General features: G+C 36.1%; 1 protein-coding gene and 1 pseudogene across 1 annotated transcript; both read right to left on the reverse strand.

Annotated features, from left to right (window-relative positions):
- Positions 1-6365: 6365 nt before the first annotated feature.
- On the reverse strand, positions 6366-9511 carry LOC125681884 (tripartite motif-containing protein 59-like). Its single transcript, XM_048922138.2, has 2 exons — positions 8981-9511; positions 6366-8278 (listed from the first exon to the last, which is right to left on the reverse strand). Exons 1-2 carry the CDS (start codon positions 9491-9493, stop codon positions 7736-7738), a joined length of 1056 nt encoding a protein of 351 aa, XP_048778095.2. The 5' UTR covers positions 9494-9511; the 3' UTR covers positions 6366-7735.
- A 5041-nt stretch (positions 9512-14552) lies between these two features.
- LOC125682205 (uncharacterized) lies at positions 14553-25634 on the reverse strand (annotated as a pseudogene).
- Between the last annotated feature and the right edge of the window lie 2153 nt (positions 25635-27787).

Raw genomic sequence — 27787 nt, forward strand, 5'->3', positions numbered from 1 at the left:
CTTGTTCTGTTTTGCCTGCTTTGAGCAAAAAACGAGTGCAGTCCACTTGGCTAGTGCTTTTGAGCTAAGGATCATAAAACATATTTTGTCATTTATAATTATATGATTGTAATGGTTGCTATGGTGACAGTATTCTAATGGGGATGTTTCCTATGGTAACTGTTGGTTAAGATAATGTCCGTATGATACACTTCAGAGAAAATATTGGCAAAAGTTGTTTGTTCTTAATAAATATCATAATATTGTTTAGAATTGACTTCAAATTGTGAGCATCAATGAGTTTCAAGTGTTAGAAATGAATGAAATTCTACACTATGATATATCATTTGTGACGTCATACCGCCGCGGTGGCCGAGAGGTTAGAGCGTTCGCCCCGCATGCGACAGACCCAAGTCGTTAAAACAGGTAGTGACAGTTCCATCGCCAAACGCTCGGCATCAGGTGTAAATGTCACGGGTCCTCGGAGATGACCTTAAAAACGGATGTCCCGTGTCACAGTAAGTGTGAAACGCTAAAGAACCTTCACTGCTCAATGGACGTAAGCGCCGAGCATAGGCCTAAATTTGAAGCCCTTCACCGGTCTTGGTGACGTCTCCATATGAGTGAAAAATTCTCGAGCGAGACGTTAAGCAAGATACAATCAATCATATATCCGTAACCATACTAGATAAGACCATAACATTTTCAATGCGCAATTAGGCACAGGCAATTGCATCGCTTGGGGTCGAATTTACTATATAAAGTATATATAGTAAATTCGACCCCAAGCGATGCAATTGCCTGTGCAATTAGGCATACATGTGTACACGTGAGTCATTTTAAAGCTAATTTACATGGTCCGAATTACAACGGTTACCTTTTTTTCCATCTCGTAAAAACGTTATTAAATCATCGCACGTATGTAGTTATGAGGCTGTATTACATGTCATACATTATTTCACCTGTTTTAACCAAAATTATTTAATTCTAAATCGGTGTTTACAAATAACCGCGTCACTCTGCAGTTTCAAGTGACAGTCACGTGACCAGTTCAAACTTTCAGATCATAAGTGGTCTTATCTGTGTAAAGCTGTGTATTTTGTTATGTACAACAGTACCGTGCCATAAGTTTAATAGAAATAAAAATATCAAATACCTGTTAGTATTTCGTTGTTTCACGCTCTTTCAGCCTTAAAACTAGACAGTTGCGTCTGAGTTAATACATTATGTTGGGATTCCCCTGACGCGCGTGGAGCTATTTATAGAGGCCTAACACTGTATAATTTATGCGTTATCTGCAACACCTCGGGCCTTTCACCGAACACACCGTGCTGGGTTTCATATTGACAAGAAGAATAGAAGGGAGGTAGTCAACTCGCTATATTGCAATCTCTGTCCTCATTTAATAGCATATGACTGTCTTTAACACAGAAAACGTTCCTAGCTAGTGGCAATCGGGCTGAACATTGTCAAGCTAGTGGCAATCGGGCTGAACATTGCCAAGCTAGTGGCAATCGGGCTGAACATTGCCAAAGACGGTCTAGGATCATAACACACACAATTCTCAAAGCAACATCTGTGCAACACATGATTGCATTTAAGTTAGCTGTAAAACTGTAGCTGTATGGGAACGTGAATTGGGGTATATTAGAATAGAGAGTTACAAATCCACCCCTTATAAAAAAAAAAAAACTTGCGATGGACGGTTTAGTTTGTTTTCTTTCCACGCTTGATTTATATCGATGACGATGAATCCTTGCGTCGCCGTCTCAAACTTTTAAGATAAAAAAAAAGTTCCTACATACCTTTAGACATTCATTAACCCCCCCCCCCCCCCCCCCTTACGAAACTGAAAAATCACAGTTTTAATAAATTTGTTCATGTTAGGTTGCGATAAGACATCAATTTGCACAGAAAACCCTGCTGTAAACCGAAGATTTTTATAGGGGGTGAATATGTAGCTCTTTGGTACAGTGTATCTCCTAACTTTTTCTCAGAAGACTACAGTTCTACAGTTAGCCTAATGTGTCACTGTTGCAAACTTGTTCTCTCTCGGTGACCATTTCATGGAAGATCAAATGTCCTTCAAATTATAAGCAATCATTTTCGCAAAGTCTGAGCATTAGATGAAAGGCGAAGATAACGAACAGTGATTAATCTCATAACGCCTATAAGCAATACAAAACAGAAAGTTGAGCAAACAGGGGTCCCCTGGATATACCAGATGTGGGATCAGGTGCCTAAGAAGAGTAAGCATCCCCTGATATTCATTTCAAATGACCTTGGGTTGAAGTCGTGATATACATGGCTTGAATCCGATTTGTTTCTAGTTCTTTCAAGTGACCATGACCTTCTCAAATTGATCTTTGACATGGTCATGTAATCAATCTTTAAAACACGAAATGCCTCTTGGTTTCAAAGTTAAAGCTTTGGCGTCTGCGTAGAGACAGCAAGACTACGGATATATGAGGTGATATTGAATATACAGTTATCAAGACTATGGATATATGAGGTGATATTGAATATACAGTTATCAAGACTATGGATATATGAGGTGATATTGAATATACAGTTATCAAGACTATGGATATATGAGGTGATATTGAATATACAGATATTGTTTGCGGGGTTGAAATTGGAAGCTTTGGCAAATTTAAAGTTTTTATCTATACAAAGTGTGAAAAAAAACAAAAACACGCCAGAACCTTAAATCGGTTATTAAATAAACTCATTCCCATAATAGTGAACTTCTATGAGTGTCGAATACGCAGCATATTCGTGATGTAAGTAATTCCATGCCCGCAAGAAATTTTATTTTAATGTTGGTTCCTTGAATCTATACTTTTTAACGAAGGATTTTTATTCCAGTGGTGGTGCCTCAGAAGCCCAGGGTGTTATGGGTTCGAGTCTCGCTAATACGTCCGGTCTAAGACGAGACTACTCCATCACCAAACGCTCGGAATCTTTCACATTAGGCCTAACTTACTGAGGTTTCGTGCCATGACAGACGTTACACGATAAAGAACTTTTACTGCTACGACCCCGATTGTCATACATATATGTGGGTCTAAAATTATGACACTCTTCTTACAGCTGGTGATGAATTTCTCGAAGGGATGTAGAACAAACAGATAAAAAAGTATTTTACTCTCAACCAGCCGTTTATTCAAATTGGAACATCTTTCTGAAATGTTTTGATCTAAAAATATTACACAAATAGTACGTCATTATGGAGACGTTAAATGATTCTGGCGCCAAGTGATCATAATCCCTTGACACAAAAAAAAAAATATGTGGTGTTATTTTTTAAAGTCTCATTGCGGAACACCAGAGAGATTGCAATAATGCTGTGTTTGCAACAATTTATCGCTGAATAAGCCACTCTTGTGATACTAGAGATGAATTTACGCATGCCCAGTTAATGAACTCCATATACATAATGTATGTAAAGAAAACATATCGTGTTGCATGGTGTTTGTTTACATCATGGAGGGTAGGAACGCAAAAAATGCGAACTCGGGGTGGGGGTGGGGATGTAATATAACAAAATCATTGTTGCAATAACATAACCAATTGTTTTATATCTTCTAATTGTCATAAACTCATTTAGAATTGTATTTTGTAAAATTAGTAAACGTCAATTAGGGAATGTTTTTTATACAGTTTTATTATTATCTGGTAATTCAACATTTGGACGGACTGTGCATTCGCAAATGTCACTTAAAGTTTCCTTTTAGTATCCAGTTCAATTTTATGTGTCAGAATTATATTTCGTATCGTGTTTTTATTGATGCGTTACATTTCTGGTACGAAATATAGACAAAACTAATCTTCACACTACGTTTCTTCCTAACACGCCGCCATATTGGAACACTTGTTATTCCTGGTAAAATGGGGGAGTATACTCGAGTAACACGAGTTCAACACAAGAGTCGATAAATCGACATTTCATTTACAACTCTAGTTATCCGTGTAACTCGGGTCGCTTAATCAAATTCACCTATGGAAAACACGTCGAGCATCGCTATTAGAATAGATATCGCGAAATACAATAAGCTCGAAATTGAAAAGAAAATAATTCCTCTATGTATGAATCTACGAGTAAACTATTCCAAGGCATACACACAATATAATTCTATTCGGGTGAATTAGCGAAAATTACTTTCTCCTGAATTGAGATACATGTATTTTAGAGGACGTTTTTCATATGGGTTATGGGTAAAAAGCGAGTGTTCGTTTTTCGACGTACATGTGATAGCGCTCAAGCTGTCAGCACGTTAATTTTTTAAATCTTTTATTTACTTACGAGTGCAGACATTTCTGTAATACACTGATATTTCACAAGACTTTGTTTCGGCGACCGTGTCCTGTCGTTTTGTGTACGAAATTATTCGTGTTAAAAAGTTATCATTAAGAAAAACAATGAGAATAGGTATATTAGCGAGAACCAAATATGTACTTCGTTTTCTAAAGACGACGAATTTCGCATCTTGTGCCGAACGCATTGTGAAGTGGCATTGCTCCCTTTTTATGGCTCGAACCAGTTGGGGTCTTGACGAGAACCCACGACTCCTTGATCATAAAGCCAGCGCTACCACTTTCCGACGATCACATGGCAAGAGCTTCTCCACTTTCCGAACACATAACAAGCGCTCTACCTCTTTCCGATCGCAAAACAAGCGCTCCATCACTTCCCTATTACAAAGCAAGCTGTACAACTTTCATCATTACAAAGCAAGCGCCCCACCACTAGCCGATTTACAAAGCAAGCGCCCCACCACTTGTCGATTTACAAAGCAAGCGCCCCACCACTTGCCGATTTACAAAGCAAGCGGGCCGCCACTTGTCGATCACAAAGAAATCGTTCCACCACTTCCTGTTCACATATCAAGCGCTCCACCACTTGTCATTCGTAATGAAAGGAAAGGTTGTGTATGCTTTCCCATAATCTGAAAATTAGCTGTAATCAGCGAAGATCTTTCTTCAAACACTGCTATCTATGAAATTTTAATAATCCCCACCATAATCGCATAATGAATAATGCATGTAATTCTAATCCAATAGATACAGCCCGTCTTCATTACTCGGGTATTATTGATAGTTCACGATATTGATGTTAACATCTCACGGCGATAATTAATTTTATATCGCCATTCTGATTACCAATATAAGTTCAATAAGCCTATTTCTCCGCAACAGAATATTCCTAAATTTTAAAGAATTTTAGCGTATAATATACACTGTACATGTATGGACAATTATTGAATGTCAAATTACGAGAAATGATAGCCAGAATTAGCAGAGAAACATTCTGGAAACAGGTTGACGTTATTTCATTCAAGTTAATAAGAATGTGGCAAAATGTATTGAGTTTGTTTCAAAAAGAACAAGAGTCACTTAACAGTACATTGCATTGAAAAGGTGTAATATCCTCTAGCAGATTTAGAGGGTGGGTTAAGGAGGTTGCAAGCCCACCCCCACCCCTTTCCGTTGAATAATTAACAGAAATTATATTTTTAGATTATCTTTTTAATCCCCTCTACTGGGACAGAAAAGGTACAACCTTAGGTCGCGACCAACACTCCCCCACCCCTGAAAGATTTCTGGATCCGCTGCCGATGCCCGTATAATGTGAAAGACGGAATTGCCTAATTTGATGTATCGTGTTTGAATTTAGAAATACATGTAATTGCCCATTTTAAAATTTGCACTTCGTTATGCACCTATCTAGTAAATCCTAAAATTAAATAACATGATAGTAAACAGAGAGTTCAAGACGCAGCATATTAGTCTCCCGTTCTGCTTGTATTTCATTTCTAAACGTCCCCAGATGTATGTGTATGTTAAATGGAGTCACCAATGATGTGAGGTTCCCTTGTCGTGCCAACATCCCCCGTGACACAGATCCTATATCTGACTGGTCGAAATCAGCCCCGGCTTTCGACTCAAATGCCAAGTGCTTGTCGAAGAATCAATCACTAGCCATTTAACGACTCATCTTGTGAGTGGACTCAAACCCGCAACCTACACAAAAGACACTGACCGTGATCGGTGCAGTAAGTAAAATTGTAGTCAAGATTATGACCGTACAGAACATACCTTCTTGAGATTTGAAATAACCCCGTGGGGATCCGGGTTAGAATAGGTCCTCAGTACCCTTTGATTGTCGTAAGAGGCGACTGAATGGGGTGCTCCTTCAGATGAGACCGCAAAAACCGAGGTCCCGTGTCACAGCAGGTGTGACACGATAAAGATCCCTCCCTGCTCAAAGGCCGTAAGTGCCGAGCATAGGCCTAAATTTTGCAGCGCTTCACCGGCAATGGTGACGTCTCCATACGAGTGAAATATTCTCGAGTGGGGCGTTCAACAATACACAACCAACCAACCTTCTTGAAATCTAAATTTATTGAGTAAAATTGTGTATTAAATAAGTACCCTGTTAATTTGAACGTTTGAAATTAAAACATCCTTTGGTTATATTGAATAAACTATAAAAAGTTCTGGATAAGCTTTCTTTGATCGGTTCACTAAAATATCATGAATTATGGAAGGAGCTCAATAGCAAAATATGTTGGAGTATCACAGTACTAAAGAGTACGTTTATACACGAAATACAGAGCGTGATCTACACCTAACGGTAACCCAATAACACACTATGCTGAAAAATCCATTCCTTATCATTCAATACTTACAGTATTAATTAATTGCAATGATTTTTAAACAAAAACGTCAAGCGCTAAAAGCGCCAAAATTGTGTGCTATAAGCGTATCAATAAAAACAAGTACCCGTTAAATGTATATAATAAAAATCCTGTTTTTAATATCTACATATGTATAATACGCATATTATACTAAAATGTTACAATCTTTAAACTGATACGATAAACATTCTTTTAAATGATGATAAAGAAAGACCTATTCTATTTCTATTTAAAAACATTGCATTTTCAATGAAGTCAATTCTTGTTGCATACAATGACTTTCGCATTTTTATCTGTAACACAAATGTTCTGGTCATTTGCATCTAGAGAAACTGGGATTTTATCCGTAAATGACAATATATTTGATATTCTACTCCCAGATTCACTAACACTCAGAATAGTTCCTTCGTCTTTCAATGCTATGTACAACGTTTTGGTTACAGGGTCACGCGATATGTCTCCAATATGACCGTTCACAGATAGTTGCCACAATTCCTTTCCTTCCTGTGAAATACAACGAACTTTATTCTTGACTTCCGTTACCACGATATGGCCCTCTGACGTGATGCATAGCATATTGGGAACACTTTCCGGAGAAGCAAAAAACATTTCCGTTGAGATTGATACTTCTATCATACCGTGTACAGATATGATATCGATGCATGACTGAGACCATGAGGAGACTGCAACTCGATTTTCCGAAACTTGACAAATTCCAAAATACTTTTTGTCGGTCTGGATATATCTCTGAATATTAAATTTCTCTCGTGAAGTTTCGACAATCTCCAAAATTGATTTATCTGGTTTTGTTATCACGATGTTCCCATTTTCACGCATACAACACATAGAGTGGGGGACGTCGATCAGGGAGAGTGATCCTTTAATGTTACCAAGAATAGAAAATCGTTTCAGTTTGGCATTTTCTCTGTCTAATAGACATATATCGTTAGTGAATGGCAGAAAAACAATTTTGTTTAAGTAGCAAGACAATTCATCGGGTAGTTTAGCATCAAATTCCCGATCAACACTACAGACAAGTTTATTCTCAGCCATTCTCAGTTTTTCCTGCTTAGGATATGGCTGATAGAGAGAGGAGGTGTACCCCCAGAAATAGTTGATTCCAGTTGCAAATGTGAAAACTCAGTGTTCAAAGCACTCTTTACTCCCTTCAGTTCCACAAAACCTACTGCTGAAAAGCGACGAATGAATTCTTTGACCTCGTCATACAAAGTGAAATTGAGATTAACTGATTGGTTGTCGGTCGGTAAACATCCCAAATGAAAGGAACCGTTTTCTAATTTACTTTCGACAAACGGCAGCAGTTCAATCAAGTTTTTGTATTTCTTATCTCGTTTGAGATATTCAAAATGAGTCGTGGTTTCTAGTAAGGAATGCACAACTGTAAAGAATTCTTTTCTTTTCACAATGTACTCCCTGTTAAACCTCGCGACATCTGAGCGAAGAACTGAAATTTGTCGCTTGCAGGCTTCGAGTATGTTGTTTATCCTCTGTTCCAACTCAGTAATATCGTCTAATGTTTTCTGTTTGCTTTTCTCAAATGAACGATCGTGTATGGTTTCCAGTTCTGCTTCATCAAGCTATAAAAATAAAAAAACACAAAAACCCCTACACTTCATTGAATGATACAATTCATCAAATATTAACTGCCAATTTCATTGAGATCGTTTCCTTGCAGTTATTGATATCACAACTTTTATTTATGAATAATCGAAATTGAGCTAACACTAGTCAAATGAGTTCATGATACAAATATTTACAAATGTACATTGCCTCAGACTGCGATCGTTTAGCTTCGAATTCTTTCTGAAGGTAAACACAATGATCTGAACAACCTTAGCTTTAATTTGCTATCCATCGGGGTTTCATTAAATATAGAAACTCATGCAAGTCACAGCTGTTACTCAAAGAACCCAAATTCACTTGCTTACCTCATTTAAAAATATCTTTATCAGACTTCATGATACAGTCATCTGATAAACGTTTGAAAAGGTTGTTTGTCATATAATTCCTACCAATGGTGCCGATTCCATATAAAGGTCTTAATGACAATGTTCTTCGCTTCCCCCAGTTCGTAAGAGTAACGCCGTATCACTGTATAGGCTAAGATATTTAAACACATTGCTGAATGGGCATTTCATCCGAGTGTACATGACCTAGTTTCACGCACTCGAGAAAATGTACAAAGGGGAATGAACACATTACCAAAGATTAAACAAAATCCGTAGATACTACACGCAAGTACATTGAACATTGCAAGGTACACAAAACGGATTACTTACCTGTGACTTGAGTTTCTGTAGCACACGATCTATTTGAGGTTGCAGTTCACAGTAAGAATCTTTTATTGGCAGACAGCGACAATGCGCTCCCGAGTGAAAGGTGTCGATGCACTGCACACATATTACACGCGCATGATGAAAACAGTAATGATCGAGCGACCTCCCGATATGCTCGCTGCAGTTCTCTCTGTTTGTTATTGGCGTTATTTCCGGATTCCGGTCATGGCGAGATAATGTAGTTTGTAGGTCAACAATCAGCGAATCCAGAGGCAAAGTATTGACGAAGTCGTCATGCGAAACGTTGGCTGGAATTATGACGTCGGATCGGCATAGTGGACAAGTCAATCTGTCGAGTTTACGCTCATTTATGGGTGTCGTAACAAGCTGTCGTATACAATCGGTGCAGAAAGAATGCTGACAATGGAGGTGACGGGGTCGATCGTAGGCATGTAAACAAATGCGACACGTGAGGTACTCCTCAGTTAGATTATGAACGACACTGTACGCGGCCATTTGTAAACAAATCGTGTCGTTGTGAGGGGAATTTTAACAGGTGGAGAATTTGTAATCGAAATGTTTAAAAACCATTTTCATTTCATGATAGAGGATCAATATAATTTAGAAAAAGTACGAAAAATACTGCGTGCCATTTTCATAATGTTTTAAACAGTGAACAAATAACAACTAATATTTTCAATTTTGAAATAAACGTGACAATACGATGACAATATTTCATTAAAGAAAAGAATTCAACAATATATTGATAAACTTTTTAATTTATGAGGGAATCAAAGAACCTCTACACACTCAGATTGCATCTAAGTTTGACAGCTACAATTAGAATAATATATCTTTTATGGTTATGCATAACATCGGCATCCAATAAGTAACATTTTCAGCATAAGGTACCAGTCTTAAATCCTCGAATTTTGCATCACACAACCGAGACCGAAAAGTGTGTGTTGTTTTGATTATATAAACCATCGCGGTTTAATGACCCATCCAAACAATGTTGAATCAATTATTTGAACTTTAAAAAAATAGATCTATCAAAACAAAGTCCCCATTCTTTTAAAAAGAAGTTGTCAAATATTATAAGCATTATTACATCAAGTTATGGTTGAAAGAAAAGGAGCAACAAAACAATGGCAAACTATAAGAACTTATGCTTCATTCAAAAACAATTTTGGAAGAGAACATTACCTCTCTATTGTTAATAACTTTGATCAGAGAAAGAATATAACTAAACTCCGCATTTCTGCACATATATCTGGAATTTTCTAACCTACTAAACAGAGAACTTAGGCCTGAATGTACATGTGAATCTCGTGACTGTCCATTAACTATAATATATCACATTCTTTTAGAATGCAGTGATTTTACGCCCATACTTAATAAATGTTTTGGTAATGTGCAATAAATGCAAGAACTTTTTACAAATATTGACAATCATTATATTATACAATATTTACAGGAATGCGTTTTTTACAGACAAATTTGAATACCTTTATAATACAACTGTTCATATGTACACGAAATGAACCATTTTTATCTGTTTATGCATTTTTAACTTTTATGACCGTCGGAGGACGTTAACCACCCCACCCCCCACCCCCCGCAAAAGACCGTTTTCCTGATTTTCGAAAGAGCAGGCTCACTGGGGGCCGTCAGGGAAACCCAAACACTCAACCAAACACATTTCAATCAGTTGATCGCTGTAAATGTGGGTGAATTATTGCCAAAACGGCATAAAACCGCAATCAATCATTGTATCGTTAAAGATGACACCAGTGGTTGTAGGTACATGAAAGGTAAAGATATCACAACTTATTGCTTTTCTAGGTCAGAAGTCAAAAGTCAAGTTCGTAATATTACTTAGTAGAAAAACCTTGTGGGCATATTATGTACCGTTGGTGGTACTTACTCTTATTTTACACATCGACGTACTATGCCGTTGAACATGTACTTGTAAAGTTACATGTCAGGATGGGGCTACAAAAAGGGCGCAAGGGTTTATGTAATTTAGTACAGGAAAACGTTTTTTGATATCATTTCAGAGCAAGGTTATATACAGTGACTGAAATTTCTGTGCAAGAATTGTAAGTAACAATGAATCAACTTCGTTATGGACCTGTGTGGGACCAATATGATATGACTATTACAAATGAATACATTTATACAGGGGAAATCTTTCAAATGGTGAAGTGACACAGCTACAGTATATACCAACGGCCCCCAATATATATATTTATAAAAACAAATTTTCTGGTTTCATGTTAAATCTACGCGAGTTAACTCATTAACATTTGTACAATTATGATTTAAATGTTACTCGGCCAACGAACGGTATATAACTCTGAGTTTAAGCTTTGGGTTTTCTCATTAGCTGTGTCCGGACCCAACATGATGTCTGTTTCTTATGATTTTTTTTTCTGGCTTGTTTTTGCTTGCCATCCTCATAAATAAGTAATTATGGTAGAAAATGACTTTTATGTACCGTGTTAATTGTGTATATTTTGGATAAGTAAAATATGGTAAATATATATGTTTTGTATAACAGGTTAAATTTGTTTCTTTCACGTTTGATGGATGTTGGGTATGGAAATTTTTCTGTTTGAGGCCCCCCTTTTTGGGATGCCTCATATTGGTATGTTTCTTATCGTGGCTGTCTTGCACAGTTGGGTGGAAATTTCCGATCAGGCAAACTTAAGATGATGTAATGTTTTGTTTTAGGGCCCCGTACTTAGCCTATTACATGGATGACCAATCACAACGCGCCGTTAGGACGCTTTGGTCATTCCTCTTTGTTCGCTTGGTGTGCAAAGAATGCTCAAGTATTTGTGTACACAAAGAAAATTAATTTGATACCCACCCTCCACATCCTCCTTTGTTATGCTACTTTGATTTGTGTGAGCTAGCTTGTTTTATTTGTAAAACCCACCTTATTTGATTGCAGGCAGCTCTATTTCGATATGTCATTATGTGTTGTAGGGGGTCAGATTGCATAATCATACCTATGTGATACATATGTTCTTGTATTTTTTGTTTTCGACTCATTCTGACCCCCACTAGATATTCTGTTATATAACTTCGTCATTTTCAAAATAAATGACATTTTTTCAATTCACACCACTGCCCTGTTTTCACTGCCTTTATCAAGTAACAAGCAAAGGCTACTTGGCAAGTCATATTAACTAACGAACATAAAATCTCTTAGATAAAAAATTAAAGATCCTCCATCGATATTCTATAATATTTTAGTATTAATAGTTGATCAAATGATAATTACTTATAATGACGATGAAGTGACTAAATTGTGTTTCTTTTCCACTCTAAGCATATTCATACTTATTTCAGAATTACTGAATAAGGAAAAGTAGCCAAATTTAATTATTTTAAGGTTGATATTCGTATCCCCTTTCTTGATAATTACATTGTAACAAGGTGTCAAACCACATTTGGTCTTTAAAAAATATAGGATTGTAGGAATTTTTGTTTTGTTTTGCAGTTTATAGGGCAAATATAGGGATTTCACAACAGATTTAAAGGAATTATAAGGTTTTTATTAAAGAATTTGTATCAAAGTTTATTGTTTCTGCATAAATATAATCTAGCACGCATAGTATCTTACTGGAGAATCGAATAAACAATATTAAATATAAACAAAGACAAAATCCTTTCAGATGTGAAGTTTTCCATCCAATAGACAGTTCTTATACAATCATAGTTATTCTCTTCATAACAATCATCAGCTCCTAGATTTTTTGGGTTTTTTAATCATTTATAGGACTGTCATTGTTTGGATATATAGGGCTTTGTAGGGATTTTAATGACTTATAGGGAAAATATAGGAACCTTCAAGTTTATAGGAAAATATAGGAATAAATACAGACTTGAATGTAAGTTGTAGGTTCCAGAAAAACTATGGCCACAGGAATTCATTATTATAACTGGTCCCTGATCAAATGGATATTAAATTGATTAAATTGGGCGATTCTGACGTTAGTCGCTTAGAATATGACCTGATGTTTTGGGGAAAGACTTAGAAAATGTACATCTTGATGACGGTCTTTAATTTTTACAGAAAAATTTGAATACTTTTATAATATAACTGTTCATATGTACACGAAATGAACTATTTTTATCTGTTTATGCATTTTTAACTTTTATGACCATCGGATGGGACGTTAACCCCCCCCCCCCCCCCCCCCCCCCGGGCACGCAAAAGTCGGTGCTGTTAGGGTGGAGTGGAGCTTGTGTAAATATGAAAGAAGACAGACCCGGCAGTTTGCTGGCAACGTTTAGAATTACAGACGGCGATATGTTTCCGGACATCAAAACACACCTGTACATAGGTTGCCCCTTACCAATGACCTCTAGTGAAGCCGAAAACAAAAACGGTCCTAAATGTCGAGTCCTCCTCGTGGTTAGATATGGTAAAATTATAAATAAAATAAACGGCTAGCATCCACTAGTTTTTCGTCGTAGATATTCCAAATATGCATTTATGTTCGTTGTTATGCATCAATTTGAGTAATGATTTTGCATTGTCTACAGTAGAGGTAAAAACGTAGAAATCCAGGAGTTAACAGACTCCCAGACTTTTGGACATCCCTTGGCAATTAGAAAGCCGGATCCGCGCCTGGGCGAATTTTATTAATGTGTCTGGGCGAATATAACACAGTACACAGGACCACGTATAAGTTGAGGTCCGAGTATCTCTCCATTTCTTAAAAGTAATGGAGCCGGGCCCCTTCGTGGTCCATTACTTTTAAGGACTGGAATGATACGAAGATACTGACCTACTTCTCGTATAAAAAGAGATTTTTGCAATATATATATATATATATATATAAATATAAAGCACAGAAAATTTCACTTTATGTGGATACCCACTTCCGCCCCTACCCGGGGTTGAACTCACGACCTGCGGAACCAAATCTCCTAGCAGTGTGTAACCAGCGTGCTAGACCGCTCGACCATCTAGGCAATTCGACTTGCCTAGATGGTCGAGCGGTCTAGCTCGCTGGTTACATGCTGCTAGGAGATTTGGTTCCGCAGGACTTGCCTAGATGGTCGAGCGCGCTGGTTACATGCTGCTAGGAGATTTGGTTCCGCAGGTCGTGAGTTCAACCCCGGGTAGGGGCGGAAGTGGGTATCCACATAAAGTGAAATTTTCTGTGCTTTATAGTAATTATTTCTTCACTTAGGGCAGTTATGTTCATTTAAGAGTTCATTGCTATTTCTGTGCTTTATATATATATATATATATATATATATATATATATATATATATATATATATATATATGAGAGAGAGAGGGGGGAGAGAGAGAGAGAGAGCTTTGGCAACGCTATCAAGTTTCCATTCAAATGCTCAGAATGGATTATATTCAAAATCCTTAGCTAAGTGTGATATGCTAGAGTTCTTTCCCTTTACGTGTAGTTTATCTATAGTTTGCAAGTAGTTGTATACTTTTTATTCATCTATTAAAGTGTTCCTATTGAGAGATACATCTAACTGTATAATGAAAAGGAAAAATTTTCATGCAATATTATAAATCTGAATAATGTTCAAATATGGTGTAGAGTTTTATTTTCTTTGAACGTAGATATTGAGAACCTCTGCTTTTCCAGTTGATGCTACAAGAAAAAGAACAGACACGGATAAGCATTAGGTGAATTTTAGAATAGATATTTGAATCTTAAATTGATAATGTAAGTTGTATCTTTCAAATATATCATGATATATTTCATTCTAAGCGAGAATTTTAAACGTGAAAATTGATAAAATATAATTGAGCTTTTGGATCACATTTAAACGTATGTTTGATTCTTCATCTCAGGGTGTTAATTGGTATAGCTATAGATTACTTTTTTTTTTTTAGTTTTAAAAAACTTAAAAAATTTTTTTTTACATTTATCTACCCATCTTCCCATCTTTCCACGTTTGCTATAGAGAAATTGGGGGTATGTCGTGTATTTTTCCCAAGTACATGGTTTGCCCCCTTTACGCTCTGCGACGACAAACCAGCCGACATCTCGAGGGCAGCCTCCGGAGGGATAACTATGGTTAATAAAGAACTTCCTGCCGAAGCGGGTCTCCCTACAGAGAAAAAATACAGTAAAAACTCTTTAGTTTGACGTGTTCTAGGAGGCAAATTTTGAGTTGAATTAGACAGAAACTTCATGTTGGGTTACACATTGTAAAGAGCATTTCGAAAAGGACAAAAGGGTCGAAATAATCAGTAAAACGAAGTAAACGGGTGTCGGGTTAGATAGTTTTAAAAATGTAATAATGATGAATGAAAATCCCTTTCTCTGAAAAAATTGGATTACCTTACCATATTCATTTGAAGAGACGAGTATGATAGATTTACATGTATCAAATGATTGTAAAATGGGTAAGTTTTGATAAATGCTTACTTGTCGATAGAGAAGTAATTGTAACGTCCGCTTTTATGCATGTCAGTCCAAGATGTTCTGAGAATTCTGCTGTTGTGAAACCAGTTCATGTAGTTGGAGCCGCGTCCATTAAATTCTATAAATGCAACTGTTTTACCCCGTGTATTCAGTTCAAGCCTGACCTTTGGAGAAAGAAATCTTAGAAGTATAATGAATTACATTTGTACTAAAATTGTGCAAATAAGTAAAAACAATTACCCGTTTAAAAGATCCAATTATTTAAATATAAAATTCATTGATAACAATAAGATTCAGGAAAATTACATAAGCTTCACAATTTTTCTTTTGAACTTTTTTTTCCTTTCGGAAGTGGAGAATAATAGAGTGTGATTTTTTAATGTAAAATCCAAGAATGAAGAGTGAAGAAAACAAACAGTGACCAATCTCACACATCCCATAAAAAATATATAATCAAAAGTAGGGCAAACAATACTGTGTATTCACTGAATTGTACATCGAACTGCAAAACTGTACATACCATGTTATCCATTCTTATTTACATTGATACAGTCATACAGAAAGTGTTTCATACCCTTGTTTATGAATTCAATTTGCATCATTCTTCACTTGCACTTTTTGAGAAACGCTTTACAACGAGGTACATTACAGAAAATTTAGTTTATCATTATGATCTATTTTAATATACATATACCTTATTGTGTTTGTATATATTCTATATCTATTTTAGAGCAGTTTCATAACACAAATTCTTGAACGTTCTGTAGAATTAATTTCTGTAATAGAATTTACATTTTTGCAAACTATATACATTTGTATCACAATTCGTTATCAGAATGGCATGCCAAACGTTGCAATCTGTGATCTTTTTTCTTTTTTATGGTATGGTTTTGCATTTGTATTGTGAAATTTCCATTTATATTGTGTAATTTTGCATTTGAACCAAATACTCTTAAGAACTATAGACCTGTGTCCAATTTGCCTTTTGTTTCAAAGGTTCTAGAAAAGGTAGTGAACTCCCGTATTGAAGACCATTTGACATTAAAAAACTTCATGAAGAACACCAGTCAGCATATAGGTAGTTCCATTCCACGGAATCTGCACTACTGAAGGTACAGACTGATATACTACAATCTTTAGACCAAAATGATGTCACTATACTTGTGATGCTGGATCTTTTCGCTGCATTTGACACTATCGAACACATTACCCTGTTGCACCGACTTGAACATCTGTTCGGAATAACAGGCAAATCTCTAAGCTGGATATCATCTTACCTCAGTGACCGTCACCAAACGGTCTGCATAGATGGTGCCAAGTCAAGGTCAGTGAAAATGAATTTCAGTGTGCCGTAAGGATCAGTGCTGGGTCCCAAATTCTATACAATGTACACAAAACCAGTTGGTTCCATCTGTAGATATCATGGACTTGATCACCATTTTTACGCTGATGACTCTCAGCTTTATCTGTCTTTTAAGCCTACGGGCATAGCTACACAGGAAGAGACATTGCATCGTATTGAGCGCTGTCTATACGACATCGTGTTTTGGATGCATGGCAATATGTTGAAACTCAACACAAATAAGACCGAGGTCACTGTGTTTGCATCTGGTCGTAATGCAAATCTCATTAGAAACATTTCAGTGACAGTAGGTGACTCACAAATTAATCCTTCAACCTGCGTTCGAAATCGTGGTGTCATGTTTGACTCCAAGATGAATATGGAGAAACAAGTGAACTCTGTCAACAGATCTTGTTATGCACAGTTGCGGCAAATAGGCCACATCAGAAAATATTTAACAACAGAAGCAACTAAATCTCTTGTGAACTCCCAAGTTACATCAAGGTTAGATTACTGTAACGTTCTCCTGGTTGGTGTTTCAAAGAAGTCCTGAGCAAGCTCCAACATATTCAGAACACTGCCGCACGTCTCATATCCAGGACCTCTCGTTACAACCATATCACTCCAATACTAAGAGAACTACACTGGTTACCTGTGCTGTATAGGGCACAATATAAGATACTTACAAAGCCTTACATGATGAGTGCCCAATTTATATCAAACGATTACTAGAGATATATAAGCCTACCCGAAATCTTAGGTCTATAAAACAATCGGTCACTCTAGTTGTTCCAAAAAGTCGAACCGTTACGTACGGGGATCGGTGTTTCAGAACAATAGCTCCAAAACTGTGGAATTCCCTTCCAGAACATGTAAGGGACTGTAGAACACTGTGTGCGTTCAAGAAGTCACTGAAAACACATTTTTCCATCAAGTTTTCCTGGACTAGTTTCTATCTTTTCAGTGCATTAAGATTATCTTGTCTGTTTTGACTGTGTGTTTTAGTTTTCGAGTACCATTTTGTGATGTTTTATCAAAATTTAAAAAAATTATATTTTAATGTATTATAACTGATACATTATATGCTGTGTGTGCGTGTGTGTATTTCATTATTATTATTTTAATACGCCCTGATTCTGATGTTTATTCTTATCTAGCATATTTCTGGTATCTTGTGTTTTCATGTTTTATATGTACAATTAGGATAGGTACAGCTACGGACTGTTTACATGTGATAATGCCTTTTATATCATTGCTTTTTAATGTTTTATTTATTTTCTATGTATTATGTGTATAAGATTCTGTAGTAAGGTATGTATGCATTGTAAAGCACCTTTGAGCGTACATAGTGTATGAAAAGGGTGCTATATATAAATATGGTATTATTTGTATCATATACTTTCCATTTGTATTGTATAATTTTCCATTCATATTTCATATGAATTTCCAGTTTTATATCGTGATTTTTTATTACAAATACTGTAGTACGATACTTTTTCATTTGTATTGTATAATTTTTTATTCGTATTCTATATAATTTTCCATTTGTTTTGTATGTTTCATCTGTATAGTATAATTTTTTATTTTGGGGTTTATAATTTTCCATTTTGTACTGTACAGTTTTTCAATTGTATTATATAAGTTTCATCTGTATTGTATATTTTTTTTCATTTATATTGTATCCACGGGGTTGTTTACACTGATTTGTTATGAAGGATTTCATTCGTTGTTGCATGTATCTTGTTGATATTCCAGATGCTCAACACAAAATGAACTGACCCCTTAATTCCAGGACTAGTTTAACTTGAGGTTGATAAACGAGAAGAAAATTCAGCAGAATCTACACGTTGGTAAACTGTAGTTATGAAGAAGATATACACATGTAGTCTATGGCTTGATAATTGAACCATGGTATAAACCAACGAGATCAAAATAAAGAAATAAAATAAAAATATGATTATAAGCTGCCTACTATGAAAAGATGGAGATAACAAACAGTCTCCCAAGCGAAGTATTGGCTGTATAAAAGTGGCTTTTCCTAAGTATTTCCATGTTCCTTCATATTAATAACTAACTTGCACAAAATCCATTCCAATTTTGATTTTATTTAAAAATCTACATCACAAAGACCTTGTCTCTATCAGTACCAGTTCTAAAGTATTACGCGTTTTTATTATCAAGGTCAAGTATCACAGGAGTCATTTGACCTTCATACTAGTTTGTATCCCCTTATCATTTCTCAAGATTCTATGTCTCCATCTGTTATACCAGTTTTGTGTTCAAGGTCAGAGGTCAAGTTCACTGGAGTCACTTTTGAACTCGATACTAATTTAAGATCCCATCATCCTTCTTTATTTCTGAAGTTCCCATGTCACTATCAATTCCAAGTTTTATCAATTTTATGTTCCAAGGTCTAGGTAACTGGGTTCACTTGACCGTGATATTAGTTTGTAGACCTGTATCATTTCTGAAAATTCCATGTAGGTATTAGTCCCGGTTTTAAAGTTATACCAGTCTTAATATCCCATGTCTATCAATTCCGTTCAAACGTTATACCAAATTCATGTTTCAAGGTCATATGTTTAAGTCACTGGATTGTCTTGACCTTTATACTAGTTGTAGGTCTTATCATCCTATTAGCTTTTCTGCAGATCTCATGTTGCTATAAGTTCCAGTTTTAAAGTTATACCAGTTTTTATGTTCATGGTCAGACGTCAAGGTCAATGGAGTCCCTTGACCTTGATACTAGTTTGTAGGACCAGTCATTCTTTTATCATTTCCTAAATCCCCAGGACTCTATTACATTTTTCAGGTTCTATCTGTTGACTTTTGAAATTAAATTTTCCCAACAGAGTTCTATGTTAGACTCCACCTCCATTTGATCCCCCCCCCCCAAAATGTATCCTAATAATTAAATTAAATCTGAAAACACATTGATTTCTGTACAACTAGATACATTGGCCTACCAAACCCTTATATCTAATACTATTATCTACGGGTTACAGAGAACGGCTGCGGACATTTATAGGAGAAAAAAGGAGAATAAGAAGCTGTAGAATAATAAGAACACCTTTCCGTGTCGAACATGCACTCGTACGGAAGCATATTAGGGCCGCAGCAGTATCTTTTTTTTAGTTTGTTATAACAAATTAATAATTTGTTATAACAGATTAGTAATTTGTTATAACAGATTAGTAATATTGATAACCTGTTAAATTTGTTATAACAAATTGACAATATGCTTCTGTAGACTCTGGATCCTCAAATAATCATAGAAACTAGAATTGGATGAAATCCGACAACCTTGATATTTTGGCAGCCATTTTGAAACATTAGAAAATGAAATGAAAAGAAATATTGATGCTAAAAATGAACTATGGACTTTCAATTGATCCCACAACTCAAACGTCATAGACAGTTTAACACTTTCAAATATTTCTGTACATTGCGGCCATTCGGAAAATGGCGGTACAAAATAATTTTTTGACGCTGAAAATGGACTCGGAGTCATCAAATTACTCTAGAAATAAAATGTGGTTGAAATCCGACAACCTTGATATTTTGACAGGTTTTAGCAGCCATTTCGCATTGGCGGTTGTTTTGATAATTTCGAAATGTGATTGCACCCCTCCTCGTGGCCCCTATCAGCTCACAAAGTTTGAATCGGGTCTCTTGAAGCACTTTCATAAAATCGCGTGGACAAGTCCAGTATTAAAGAAGAGGAATAATAAAAACAACCTATAACCGTGTAGGAATGCCAACACGAATGTCCAAGAACACCTCCACATGTCGGAAATGGACCCTGATCAAACTTTTGATGCCAGAAATGGACTTGGGGTCCTCAATTAACTCTACAAACTAAATTGGGTTGAAATCCGACGAACGTAATATTTGGCAGCGATTTTAAAACGTTTGAAAATTGAATGGATAGAAGTATTGCTGCTAGAAATGAACTATGGACCCTCAATTGATCCCATGACCCAAATGTCGTAGACATTTTTTAACACTTTGAAATGTGGCCAAGGGCTCACAGCTGACGTGACCTATCAACTGGGTATGCTTACTCCTCCTACACACCTAATCCCATCTCCGTTGTTTCAATGGATCCGTATGTCATGTTCTCGTTTTTTGTTCTTTATAGGATTTATGAGATTGATTCGTTATATTCATCTTTTTCATTTAAACAACCATTGTTCCATAATTGATGTGGAACAAATCGACCATGCGACATGGATAATAATCTAAACTTTGATTATGTCATTCCGATGTATTTAACGTGTCTGTGGAAATTGTTCATTGTAAACTCGATAATCACTTTGTTGAAATATATTTTGTTTTGAGAGTATAATTTACCTTTTGAATATTGTAGCACTCCCAGTAATCAATATAAGGACTCCTCAGAAATTTTTTTATGATATCTTGTATGCTTCTCCAGCCTGATGTTATTCGGTAGACAACCATTATAGATGGAGCACGGGCAGTTTCCGGTGAATACGTCACATTTAGTATTCTTCCTCTTCCAAGTTTCCAAAACGCTTTCCCCGATACCACTTGGTGCATGGAAAATGAGCTCCCACTTCCCTACAATTATGTTCGACCAGTATTTCATGAGCCGTACTGAAATATTTGATTTATATGAATTTTTTGACTCTCGGACAAAAGCGATTTTTTAAAGTTGTAGCACAGTTGTAATTTCAAATGTATTTCAAATGAAGAAGAGCAAATAAGATGTGAATAAGTGCTATCAAACTTACGTCATCTTACATCTAGAGTTTGTGCAATGAACAAGACATGTGTAGCCGTCACGTGATAAGACGTTAGGTGTTTTCACGCAAAGAAATGGACATCATGTTTGTTTGAAATTAAAAGTGTTTGTGATGAGGAAAATAATCCATGAAATTTTCGTTGCCTTTGCAAATTTGTACACTTATTGACCTCTTCTGCCCCTCAAATGATCATAGAGGATATCTACCCTGCACAACCTTTCAAATGACAAGCTTCATAAGAATCTTTATGATATTCAATGTTTTGCATTCCGTGATCACCCACCGGTTGTCTCACATTTCGAATTTCCCTCTCCGATACCTTGCCTTTAGAATGATATATCCTAATATTTGAATGCTGTCTGCTGAGGACACATACAACATTAGCCATATGGTGACCAATAAAATCCTAGCAATGATATATCATAAAGTGTTTATGCATTTTCAGCGTGTAATAATTATAGCCCCGCTCTGGTGCATGATTGTCATGATTTTGATAGAGACATTGGCCTGTATGTTCATAGTTTGTCAGCTAAAGTGAAGGAATAAAGAAACATTTCCAGTGTATAAACCATAACCCTATGCTATGACTCTACCCTGCGGCCGGCCTGAATCCTTCACCCTGCGGGTGCCATTAATTTCTAGATTTGATTAGGGTTGTCTTACCGGTAAATTAGATCAGAAGATTTTCAGTATATGATTTAATTCAAATCTAATGAAGTGAAATATTATTTAGTGAACCGAAAGGGATGGGGCTGCAAACAAAGGATATTTTAGACCATTGCTAACTAAAAAGTTGGGCATAGAATATCAATAGTTGCATGTACTAGTTGGTACGTTGAATTCATGTGTACATGTGAATATAATTATCTTTAAAAGCACAGCAATGTAAAAAGCAAGAAATAGACAGGTACCGAAATAAGTCTGTACATCATCAGTAAGAGACTTTATTGTGCTAGAGATAACAGTGGATGCTTACTCCTCCTGAGCACTTGACCCCACCCCTGGTGTATCCAGGATTCCGTGTTTGTCTGATCCCACCTCTGGTGTATCCAGGAGTCCGTGTTTGTCTGATCTCACCTCTGGTGTATCCAGGAGTCCGTGTTTGTCTGATCTCACCTCTGATATGTCCAGGGGTCCGTGTTTGTCCTACTTTCAGTTTTGTATTCTCTTTAGGCTTTTTTTAAAATCGATCACTGTTCGTTATCTTCACTTTTTCATTAACAATGAAAATATAAAAAGGTCCAAGAACAGTACTGTTCCATTGAGGACAACAGCAGAAATACTATTTTTGCCGCAGTAAGCATAACCTTTGTCATCACATTTGTATAGAAAAGACATTGAAACCGTTAGGACTAAAACCCCTCAAATTATCCATGAGCGAAGTTTAGTAGTTGCATGACTAGAGTCTTAATGTTTAGAAATGATATATATATATTCCAATTGTTATTCATTGAATACATGTAATCAGCATAATTCTGCTTTAGGTGTTATATTTACATTTACACGTTCTTGTTATCAATATGTTAAGACATTTTCCGAAGTTCAGAAGCTTCATTATAACTGTATTCCCAGTTGGTTTGCAAAGTGTTCAAGAATAAAGAAAATTGTTATTTGTTTTATTCATTCGGGGTTTTATGCCGACGTGACGATATTTTAGGCATATACCGGCTTGTAAGTTCAATACGTGTCTGGTTTTGAAGTTTATCGGACGCCGTGCGGCTCGTAATAAGACTACTCTTGACTACGGTCTTTTACCTGCCAGAGGGATTGTGACCACTACTTTACGTTCCATCCGACGGACCATGAAAACGGTGTATCATGTCGAACCTAAAACCCTAACATTCTGAATTTCAAACCTATCATTGAGGCCTTCATTTGAACACGACTCACTCAGGTCGGCGCGGGTTGGAATCCCGCTCGCGCTGGTAAGTGAGAACGTTTCCCAGTTTACTTTCGGAAGGTCGGTGGTCTCTTCCCAAGAACATTGTATCTGGGTTCTCTCTTCCACCAATAAAAACTGGGCGCCACCAGATAACTGAAAAATTGTTGAGTGTGGAGGAAAACAGCAACAAAAAAAAACAAAAACACACCAACAAATACTACGACTCATGGTCCCGGTAGTCTAATGGTTAGGGCACTCGCTTTGCAACCAGAAGCCCTGGATTCAATTTTTGATCCCGGCGCCGTGCCCATCAATATTCCGCAAAGTAATTCAAGAGTTTTTAAGATACATGTATGACACATAAAGGGGAGATCACGGTAGGCATTGGAACGATACAGAACCTTCACTGAAACGGCTCTGAGCGTCATACATAATTTGTGGTACTTCATCTGAAGCTGATGATGTCGGCACATAATCTAAATGAATGGAACGTAAAACAACCGACAAAACAGATACACAGTTTGTGAACTTTGTGTAGAAAGATTTCTTTTCGTTTTAGGTTTAATTATTTTCAATTTTTTAACCTACCCCCAAAGAACCCAAAACGAAGGAGATCGTGGAATTTTATGCCTTACATCGAATATGGTTAGCATTCCCCATGGTGATTTTGAAAACTTGAAATTGCTCCAGTGTTAAAGAAGCCAAACCACTGGCAGACACTGATTCCAATAGGCCATTTGGATGGCTTATACTTCACCTAAAAATCACTTATCTTAAAGCTGTATGGTCCGAATTACAATATTTTTTTCCATCTCGTAAAAACGCTATTAAATCATCGCACGTATGTAGTTATGAGGCTGTATGACATATCATACATTATTTCACCTGTTTCAACCCAAATTATTTGATTTTAAATCGATGTTTACAAATAACCGCGTTACTCTGCCATTTCAAGTGATAGTCACGTGACCAGTTCAAACTTTCAGATCAGCGGTGGTCTTATCTGTGTAAAGCTGTGTATTTTGTTACAACAGTACCGTGCCATAAGTTTAATAGAAATAAAAATATCAAGTACCTCTTAGCAATTCTTTGTTTTACGCTCTTTCAGCCTTAAAACTAGACGAGTTAATACATCATGTTGGGATTCCCCTGACGCGCGTGGGTCTATATACAGACGTCTATTATGGGATGATTTATATATGTACCACACTTATTTACTTTCTAAATAATATTCTCACTGTTTTCTTTTACATGCAGATGTTTTCAAGCATGTAATTAAGGGAAAGTTAATAACTTTATAAAATAATTGATCTGCTTTAAAGTAATAATGCACAAAAATAATACATGAACATCAGGTCATACAGCTTTAACTATTTTAGTCCAGATTTCATAAATTTTTCCATGCAAAAAAAAATTAAAATACAACAACAAACAAACGAGCATTAAAACCCGCCTTCAAATTCAGTTCATTCTTTGTTAATCCGGGCATAAGATATTTGAAATCCAACCAAAAAACATTCTCGAAACAATTTTTCTAAACGAAATTGATTTTTTTGTACCCACATACAAATACCTACTCAAGAAAACGAAATGTGATACCGGTATCCAACAGACGACCACCTATCAACTTCCAAACCATCATTGTCATTCTAAAATTTGTTTATTCCCGCCTTCGAAGAAGAACATTCTTGTACACCTTGTTCTGCCGAGTACTAAACAACCGTTTGGCCCTTGATCACCAATAATCTTAGAACATGCATTAGAACGTTATCCTTAGACGAATTTGGCTCCACTTTTTTGGCACACTGTTTTTGGCTATATTTAGCTCTAAAACTTCATAGTTATTTCGGATTTCAAACATTTCGGTTGAACATCACTGAGGAGACATTATTTTTCGAAATGCGCATCTGGTGCATCAAAATTGGTACCGTATAAGTTTTACATACTTTGCTACATGTGCACCATGTCGCATTTCAAGTATCAAGTCTATGGTAGTTTTAGAGCGGAAGTTCACTGACCTAGACCCAAATACAGCTGTAGGAGATTGCATGTACTTCGATGCAAACGTGGCACATATGGAACAACAGTTGTCTGTATAATAATTTCTAAATTAAATCTAAAAATTCTTGATTACCTTTGCAAGGTTTGGATTCACCATGCATCTTGGAAATCATCCCTGCAATCAATAGAGGGGTCCAAAGAAGCACATATGCCATTTTGTCACTATAATGTTTAATAAAAATGGGGAATTTTAGACCTGTCCAAATACAGTAACATGTAATTCAGTTATTATGAGATTTTTTACATTTCATAAATTACCCAGAAAATTCTTTTTAAAAGCAAAAGAGAGAATTTAGTAAATATATATGAACCAGCATTGGATTTTTTCATACCGTAAGAAAACCAAATGTTGATGGAGGCAAGAATTTATATTACAGATAGAATCAATACATCCATATGGTGCTATAATTATGTAGGCTGGAAACGTGCAAGCATTAAAATGAAAACGATCTCTATTGTACTTTGTTTTACCAGTCATGCAATGAATCGAGGTGTGCTGGTAGAATAAGCACGGTAGAAAAAGTAGCAATGCATTGCGTCTTGACGAAGAAGATCTGTCCATATACCGGTATTTAAAAATTAGACGATATAACATTAAACTAGGCCGTGATTAAAACACGATTTGTGATACACAACACTTAATGTTATTATTGATAATAATTTTAGTGTACGTTTTACGATGCAGTCTCGTTTAAAGTCAGCATTTCGCAAATTTTATGGTCGTTATAATGATTTAGTTTCGCAATACAACCTATCATTGGGTCAAATCCTGTCTGACATGTTTCGTACCGATTGTTAGGCCATTCTTAGCACGCTAATTTTGACTACGGATAACTCTGTTTACCTCATCAAGATATTGGACTGACAGCGGGTGTAACCTGTCGACAGGGGATGCTTACTCCTCCTAGGCACCTGATCCCACCTTTGATATATCCAGGGGTCCGTAATTGCCCAACTATCTATTTTGTATTGCTGATAGGAGTTATGGGATGGATCATTGTTCGTTATCTTCAACTTCCATGTACATGTAGATACAATCTTTATACCCGCCTTTACTATTTCTTCTTCCTCAAACCCCTTTTTTAGTTTAAGCAGTTACCAATTAATCTTTTTGAAATATGATAAATGGCGTCCTGTAGATGTGCAATAAGGTTTTTTAATTTTCAATTTTATCCTGGGAGGCAAATGGGGTTCTTAAACGATGTTTTTGGGTGTTTTTTTTTTAATTAAAAAAACAAATAAAATGTATCCCAGAATTCCTCTAACATTTTACGTACTAGCCAAATTATCTTTTGGAAGATGATTGGTGGTGTCCTGTAGATGTGCAATATGGTTTCGAACTTTTCATGTTCACCCTGGTGGCCAAATGGAGGTAGAAAACGACGTTTTGTACAACATAGTTCCCATAACTCCTCTTACATGAAAAGGTGAAAAACAATCTCATAAGTCTTATATAGAATGCAAAATAAGGAGTTGACAAACACGGACCCCTGGATATCCCTGGTGAGATAAGGCGTCTAGGAGGGTTAAGCATCCTCTATCGACCGGTCACACTCGCCGTGAGCTCTATATATCGATCGGGTAAACGAAGTAACCCATACCATGACGATAACTAGGCTAGAAAATGAAAGGGACAGGCTTGAAGAATTTAACAACACCTGTGTCAATTCCATCAATTTTTACAATATTGATTTATTGGGAATTATGTCGCCTTGATCCAGTTCCTATGCACATTACGTAACGCGTAGGACTACATACTGTGGAAGACGGACAAAATATCGTATGAGTGATAAATAAATTCGTTTAAACTTTTCATGGATCGTAATATACAAACATTTTTTTATATTTATTTTTATTAAACATACATGCAGTATATATATACATACATTCTGCAAAGAAACTTGTACAAAATATTTATAAGAAACTATCAAAGGTATATGTATATATTATTTTCTAGAGAGAGAGAGAGAGAGAGAGAGAGAGAGAGAGAGAGAGAGAGAGAGATTCAGTCATTATTTAATATATTTTAAAAAGGTACATATATATTGAAATTTATAAAAAAAAAAAAAAATTAAATAAAAAAAAAATAAACAACAACAAACAAACACTCAATGAAATAATTGATTCCAGCGGTTCCAGCAGGTGTCAAACAAATCTTTTTCACCATTTTTATCTGCAATATGTCTGAGAGTTTCATAAAATGTATTCATTAGCGATATCGCAACATTTACATTCAGTGTCTTCCCTTTACACCTCATAGTATAGATATAATATTTCAGCCAAAGAACAAGATTATTTTGTATACTTTTCTTTTCATCCAAAATCCTAAAATAA

The sequence above is a fragment of the Ostrea edulis genome, chromosome 2 (assembly GCF_947568905.1).
Source record: "Ostrea edulis chromosome 2, xbOstEdul1.1, whole genome shotgun sequence".
Lineage (NCBI taxonomy): Eukaryota > Metazoa > Mollusca > Bivalvia > Ostreida > Ostreidae > Ostrea > Ostrea edulis.